Here is a 7076-nt window from a genome sequence, read left to right as displayed (position 1 = left end):
TACAGACTAACAACCTCATTTCTCCCATCAGAGATCATTGCATTCCGCATACGGCCAGGAACCCTTAACGAAACTCAGCCTTCACTCGGGCTGGCTGTTCTACCATCTGTCCTGTCCCCTCCAGCTCACCCCGCAAAGCCAACTCCTCCCTAGAGCTGCCCTCCGCAACTCAGTCCTGAGGCCCTCCAGCTCTCGGGGAAGCAGATGCCTTCATTCCCAGAGGGAGAAAGGGCTCCGCAAAGGAAAGAGACGTAGGCAAGGTTGTGCAGTGGAATTAAGGCTTGCTGGGAGGAGAATTCAGGGTTCCGATCCCTGCAGTCCTGGAGAATGAAGGCGGGTCATTCCCGGACCTGCTCAACCCCCAGAGCGGGAGGGCGAGCTCCGTAGGCATCCGATTCTACAACATCAAGGTAGGAGAGAAGGAGCTTTTATTGGAGCAGTACAGAGAGGCAGTAGATAGAGCTCTCAGTGCCCTGGGCTGAGGGGCTCAGGGCTGGGGCGGGGGGGGGGGTGAGGAGGACAACAAGGGCTAGATGAAGGTGAGGTGAGTAGAAGCTGGGACCCCGCAGCTTTCCTTGTGGTCCTCAAAGAGTTGCTCCAGAGCCTCCAAAAAAAGCATGTGATAATGGTCCACTTCCTCCTTGGTGGGGTCCAGGCGCTGGGGCACTGGGATGGGGCGGCCCACTGCAGGGAGAGGGGAGACAGAGGTCGGGGGTGGGGGAGGTCCTGCTGCCCGCACAGCTGACAGCAGTTTTCTTGCCCGGAGATGGGGACTCACCCACAGTGGTGATGGGCCTGGCGAAGGGGAGCAGGCCCCAGGAGTTGGCCGAGAAGAGGCCCCGGCCCCAGAAGATGCAAGGAGAAAAGCCCATGATCCTCTTAAAGGTGATCTGACATAGATACTGCCAGGAATCTGTGGCAAAGGCCTTAAATTTGAAGATGTCATTCTCCCCAAAGGAGTACACAGGTACCAGGGAGGCCCTGGGAAGGGACAGAGAGAGAGAGAGAGAAGAAGGGTGGTCAGGCCAGCGGCTTTTGGAGGGAACCACAAGTCCCTCCCCACACCTCTGGATTCCAATGGCCAAGGCCATTTCAAGCAAATGACAAAGATCTGGAGAGAAGGGACTCACGGTTCTTGAGAAATGAGTGTGTACTGGGCCTTCATATGTTGACTCTTGAACAACATGGGGTAAGGGGCACTGACCCCCACCCCCAAAATCCCCATATAACTTAATACTCTCCCCAAACTTAACCCCTAATAGCATGTCCAATAACATAATTAGTCAATTAACAAATATTTTGTGTATGTACTATATATTGTATTCTTATAATAAAATAAGCTGGGGGGCCCCTGGGTGGCTCAGTCAGTGAAACGTCTGCCTTGGGCTCAGGTCATGATCCTAGGGTCCTGGGATCGAGTCCCAGGTCCAGCTCTGCACTCAGCAGGGAGTCTGCTTAAGATTCTCTCTCCCTCTGCCCCTCCCCCAGTTCATGCTCTTACCCACAGCCTTCAAATAAATACAACCTTAAAAAAAATCATCAGGGAGTGCCGGGGGGCTCAGTTGGCTGAGCGGCTAACTCTCGGTTTTGGCTTAGGTCATGATCTTGGGGTCTTGGAACTGAAACCCAAGTTGGATTCTGCAGTCAGGGTGGTATCTGTTTGAGGGTCCCTGCCCCTCCCTCTGCTCCCCTCCCTCACGCCTCTCTCTCCCCCTCAAACAAATGAATCAAATCTCTAAAAAAAGAAAATCATCAGGAAGAGAAAATACATTTACAGTACTATATTGTAAAAAAAATCCATGTATAAGGGACTGGTGCTGTTCAAACCCATGTTGTTTAAGGGTCAACTGTATACATTTTGTCCTCGAGCTTTTGCAACTATAGGATCCTAGCACAGTAGTGTTAGTCCTATCTCACAGGCAGAGAAACATGTCCAGGGTCTTGCCTTTGAGGTAGTGTCAGAAAAGGCTTTGAACTCAGGATTTTGGAGCACAAGGTCCTACTACTTATGCTATGATCCCGCCTCTCTCTCTCTCTCTTTTTTTTTTAAGATTTTATTTATTTATTTGAGAGAGAGAAAATGAGAGCCAGTGAACACAGGAGGCGGAGGGTCAGAGGGAGAAGCAGACCCTCCCCTCCAATCAGGGAACCCAATTCGGGACTCGATCCCAGGACTCCAGGACCACGACCCAAGCCAAAGGCAGTCACGCAACCAACTGAGCCACCCACGCACCCCTGATCCTGCCTCCTTCGGAGAGGACAGAAGCCTGGCAGAAGTGGGCATGGTGCTTGGCACAGAGAAAGTGCCCAAGTGTTGATGTGTGCCAGAGGCCCACATCAGACACAGAGCCCCAACTACAGGGACCAGGATGGGTGGGGACAAAAGAGTGTGGACCCCCAGACACAATGTCAAGTTCTGACCTCCAGCAGCAGCCCTGGGCTGGGCGCCTGTACCGCACTCACCCGTGCCTCAGTGCCAGGCGCACAAAGCCTTTGCGATTGCGGAGAATGAGGCAGTGCTTCCCTGGGATGGCATACAGGGACTCCTGGGCACCCCCAACCATAATGGTGACAGCCTGCCCACGCCAGGGCTGTGACAGGATAAAGTCCAGGCTCTGCCGGCTCACAGGACGCAGCCCTATGCAGGAGAGGAGGTGGGGAGCCGTCACCACCCGCTCCCAGGCTGCCTGGCCCCTCAGCCGCCCTTTAGTGAGCCCCACACCCCATTCCCTCCAAACCTGCCATCCCCATGCCCATGTCAGTGTGACCTAGAGTGCCTTTCCCTGCAAGGATGAGGGACATTTGCTCTGGAGCTCTTCACTGATGCCCGCTGTGAAGCAGGCCAATGTTCAGGCCGGGTCCCTGCATTGGGTGCGTGGGAGGCAGTCGGGAGCAGGGGTGGGGGTGGGAGTGGAGGTTGGGAGGGAATGGCTGCCTCCTCCTGCTCAGCTCCAGGCTCACCATAGGACATGAGGTAGTCACGATAGACCGGGAGGTGGAAGAGGATGGTCAGCGCTGTCGTTGAGGTCTGAATCCCGGGGAACTTCTTGGAGAAGTTGTTGACCTCGGTGGAGAAATTGCAGAAGGCTCCCACGCACATGATCCCGTGTGGGTGGACACCCAGCACATAGTTGCGGTCAGGGGGCAACTCCGCAGTTTTCACCAGCTTCGGGTTGGGGGTGGTGGTGAGGTCAGACGCAGGGAAACAGGCATGGAGAGGGGCACCGGCTGAAAAGAGCTGCCCTCCACCCTGCCAGACTTCAGAGTTCAAGGTCCTCGAATAGGCTGGGCAGCACAGAGAGCCTACTGTGCAACGCCACTCTGCAGCGCCCACCCCCTCTGAGGTTAGGGAGCCCAGGGTGCACAGGCAGGGGTGAGTAAGTGTGGGGGATTGGGAGAGGGAGGAGGAAGAGAGTGGATGACCTGGTACCTTGACAGGATAATAATCCCGGACATGTTTCCACATGGCCCAGTTCCTTATCCACTCAAAGCGCCTTCCACCTTGGGGCAGAGAGATGCGTGGGAGGAATCCCTGGAAGGCCCCCCGCCACTGTCTGCTTCCTGGGCACAGGTCCTGCAGTGCTTACCTTGGTTGGGCGTGTCCCAGTCCAGGAAGAGCCACACCAGGTACAGAACAGAGACCAACCAGAAGGACGTGAAGAGGAGGAAGAGAATGAGAAGCGAGAAGAAAGGGCCTGGGGGAAAGATGAGAAAGATAAGTGCATTAGCATTTGAAGAATCATTCCATGCCACCTGCTCTCTCCTCTCCCACCCCTCACAGATGGCAGATGTGCCTCCAGCCATGGCTCTGACCTCTGGCCACCTCCTTCTCCCTTTGCCCTCCGGTGCACAAGCAAGTGGAGCCCCAGGTTTTCTCCCTGAAGTCCCTCCTCCCCTTGGGGACCCCAGGGCACCAGCCTCTCACCCATGAAGAGGAAAGTGAGCACGTATTGGTAGGCGCACACTACTTGTAGCCACTGTTTCTGCACGGACTTCATGGTGGGGCCACAGCTGGTCTGTGGAGATGCCTCTGCCAGGGGCTCCAGGGCCCCAGCACAAACGAGGAAGGTTTGGGCGCCGCAGGAAGTCTTTCTTGCCGGAGGGACCAAACCCTCGGGGCCTCCCGGTGCTGCGGGTCTCTTGCGTGTGTGTGGAGAGGGAGATCCCTGGATCCGTAACGCAAGATGCCTCCAGAATGATCTTTGAACTGCCAGTGTTAGTCGCTTTGGGCTGCCCCCTGGTCGCTGGGCGGAGCTGGGAGGTTGCAGGGAATGCAAGGCGGTTCCGGGACTGATGTGGGGAGGAGGCTCCGAAGAAGCCGGAAAGCCCATCCACCGGGTCCCAGGCGCTGGCCCCGGCAAGAAGCCCGGCTGAGACTGTGGGATCTCCAGGGCGGCCGGGCAGGCCCCCGCTGCGCGCCCTGGACCCGGGGGGCAGGTCTCCGGGAGGGTCAAGATCACCCGGAGGCACGGCCGCGCACAAACACGCACACACCGCAGCTCTGTTCCCACGTTTAATTTCCCTTCTCGCCCGCAGCCGAGGCGGGCACCGCGAGGGTCGAGGGTCGGGGCGGCGCGCCTAGGTGAGGAGGGGGTGCGGGTGGGCCGCGATGCCCGAGCGCTCCTCGTGCGCTTCGAGCCCCTCCGGGAGACGCTCCACGTCAAGCGCGTGCAGCGCGTCCACCTGCGCCCGGCTGGGCCGCGCGCTTCGCTGTACCGGGATCGGCCCCCCACCCCCGGCGGGCAGCACCGGACGCCCGAGGGGCGGTGGTTGGGAAGGTGCCCTTCCAGCCCAGCGGTTCAAGCCCTGGGCGGTTGCCAAAGGGGGCGAGGCTGGCGTGGCCAAGGCGTGGCCAGCAGCCAGGGACCTTTGCAGCCCCAGCGCCTCCTGCGCACTCCGCAGCCACGAGCCCGGAGGGTTCGGGAACTGCTGGAAGAGCTCGTCGTCCCCGAAAGAGAGGACAGGCACCAGGCCTGCCCGCGAGGGTAGCCCGCGAGCGTCCCGCCGGGCCACTGCGGCATCCTCAGCCGTGTTCCAGGGCCAATTCGACAAAGCCCTTCTGATTCCGGATCCGCAAATCGGCTCGCCGGGTTTTGCCTCCAGCGCTTCCAGGGGCCCTCCCACGGCGGAGGACCATCACCTGGCCGCCCCCAGGCTGGGACAACGGATAGGCTGCGCCGGCCTTGTCTTAGGACTCCAAACCTGGGGAAGGGGACAGGGGCCCGGATGCCTGGGTCTTTGAGAAAAGAGGGAGGAGGGCACCGTGGAGGTAGAGAGGGGACCAGGACCTCCCACCCCGCACCCCAGAGAGGTGTGGGGGGGCGTGACACAGCAGGGACTGGGGGAATCTCCCCACTTCTCATCACTACACGGGAAGAGGGGGAGGCGGAACCGACGAGGCAGCATGAGGAGGTGCGGCGGGAGGCCGGGGGATAGGCTGGTGAAGCCGGTGGCCTCCCTGCGGATGTTGCTGAAGGCCCTGGTAAAGGACCGGGGCCCCGTGGGAGTGGAAGCCAAAGAGAAAGTTGCGAGAGGGATCAGTTCTGGGGTTTTAACCAGCTGGGGCCCCCACTCTGGCCAGAAGATTCGACTCTGGGGGCAGGGGTGGTAACCAGAGAAGAGTCTATTCCAAAGCCTTCCCCCCCCCCCCCCCCCCCCCCCGTCCCCTCTCCTCCCCCCACAGCACACCATTCTTGGATGGCCTCACTGACACAGGAAAGTAATCTCAGAGATGTCTCCAGATGGCCCAGCTATGGTCCCAGGGAGAGGGGTGGCCTCCTGCCCATGGTGTGTCCCTGTCTCTAGAGCCAGACCAGGTAGAGGGCTGCCAGGATCCAGGCTCGTCTTAGAAGAGCAAGGGGCGACATGGCCAGGCACACCTGAGCTGGAGGATGGAGTGGGGGTTACTCAGTACCCAGGCATTTACGTTCCCAGTTACCCGCCTCTGCCCCCGCATCCCTGTTCCATGGCTTCAGGCCCTCCTGCCCAGGCTAATTCCTTCCCATTCTTTCAGCGGGCTCCAGAGAGCCCTGTCCTGCTTCCCTCCAGGTAATAGGGAAGCAGAATGCCAAGTGCTGAGCCTCACTGAGCCCCAAGAAGGAGAAGACCTGTTGGAGGACAGCAACCAGTCAAGGAGCCCAGTGGAGGTGGCTGGAGGGGGCCGGCATACTGTGGAGGGACATCCCATAGGGGCCACTATGGGTTCTTTTTGGGGGGGGGGTTCTTAAGTACACTCCTTGTGGTCCAACACACTGGCCCTGACCCTTGGCCCTGGTTCGGCTCCTGTGTCCACCCCTGCTTGCTGGCCTGAACCTTGTACCCTCGTGAGCCCCAGCAAGAAAGGGTTAACCACTACTGAGCTCACAGGGTTGTGACCAATGGGACCAAAGAGAAATGCCCAGGGGTGTGGCCAGGAGCCTGAGAGCGAGGGTATGTGGACAGGACCTTGGGCCTCTGCAGGGGGACCTTTGAGGAGCCTGCTGGCAGAGGTCTGGGAAAGTGGGGTGTCACCAGGGTGGTGTGTGCTGTGAATGGCAGGGCTCCCCACATGACTGAGAGCATCTAGACACCCCTTTAGTTGCCCCAGTCCAGCCCCTAAGGACTCTGTGGGAGACATTCCAGAAAGAAGGGCTTTTTGGGAAAGGACAGCAATGGGCCAGCCCAAAAGAGTACACCCTCCAAGTGGGCAGGGACCAGTCCTCACATGGCCAGGGTCCTCCCCAACACTAGCCAGGGCTGTAGAACCGGCGCCCTCTCGGTGCCCTCTCCGGGTGGGTAAATGTCACTTTTTTAAAGGCAGGTATGACACAAACCCCATGAGGTGCCTCTGTCCCACTGTCTCCTGGCATAAAATACTTTCCCACTTTCCCTCCTTTGTGGCGATTTTCTGGCTAAGGTCTCCCCCGAGCTGTGAGCCACAAGAAGACAGGTGTTGTTCTCATCGACCCTAACCCTGTGGCAGGTGCCCAGCAGGCGAGGGGTACTCAGTAAATGACTGGTGGGTCGTAGGACACAGGACGAGCCAGCCACTGTTCAAACTGGCACACCCTTTCTGTCCTGTCCCCTGCTTCGCTCTC

General features: G+C 59.0%; 2 protein-coding genes across 2 annotated transcripts; both read right to left on the bottom strand.

The window, feature by feature from the left end:
• Positions 1–529: 529 nt before the first annotated feature.
• LOC111145496 (monoacylglycerol O-acyltransferase 3) lies at positions 530–4331 on the bottom strand. Its single transcript, XM_022500389.1, has 7 exons — positions 3926–4331; positions 3588–3695; positions 3431–3501; positions 2962–3166; positions 2464–2638; positions 779–981; positions 530–684 (listed from the first exon to the last, which is right to left on the bottom strand). The coding sequence occupies exons 1-7, from the start codon at positions 4329–4331 to the stop codon at positions 530–532; spliced, it is 1323 nt and encodes a 440-aa protein (XP_022356097.1).
• A 247-nt stretch (positions 4332–4578) lies between these two features.
• On the bottom strand, positions 4579–5922 carry LOC111145495 (putative diacylglycerol O-acyltransferase 2-like protein DGAT2L7P). The gene is made up of 3 exons (XM_022500388.1): positions 5915–5922; positions 5357–5479; positions 4579–5059 (listed from the first exon to the last, which is right to left on the bottom strand). Exons 1-3 carry the CDS (start codon positions 5920–5922, stop codon positions 4579–4581), a joined length of 612 nt encoding a protein of 203 aa, XP_022356096.1.
• Positions 5923–7076: the final 1154 nt, after the last annotated feature.

Source organism: Enhydra lutris, unplaced genomic scaffold, assembly GCF_002288905.1.
Source record: "Enhydra lutris kenyoni isolate GAN:26980312 unplaced genomic scaffold, ASM228890v2 scaffoldscaffold13, whole genome shotgun sequence".
In the NCBI taxonomy this organism is placed as follows: domain Eukaryota; kingdom Metazoa; phylum Chordata; class Mammalia; order Carnivora; family Mustelidae; genus Enhydra; species Enhydra lutris.
Note: the sequence above shows the minus strand (reverse complement) of the source record. Positions and strands in the feature narration are given on the sequence as shown.

Excerpts from the sequence above, each read along its gene's own strand:
- LOC111145496 (XM_022500389.1), bottom strand. The coding sequence starts at position 4,331 with ATGGGCTTTCCGGCTTCTTCGGAGCCTCCTCCCCACATCAGTCCCGGA. Across the intron at positions 3,167-3,430 it reads GGGATTATTATCCTGTCAAG|CTGGTGAAAACTGCGGAGTT; the intron begins GTACCAGGTCAT and ends CCCAACCCGAAG. Across the intron at positions 982-2,463 it reads CGCCTGGCACTGAGGCACGG|GGCCTCCCTGGTACCTGTGT; the intron begins GTGAGTGCGGTA and ends GTCCCTTCCCAG.
- LOC111145495 (XM_022500388.1), bottom strand. Across the intron at positions 5,060-5,356 it reads TTCCCGTGTAGTGATGAGAA|AAGGGCTTTGTCGAATTGGC; the intron begins GTGGGGAGATTC and ends ATCCGGAATCAG.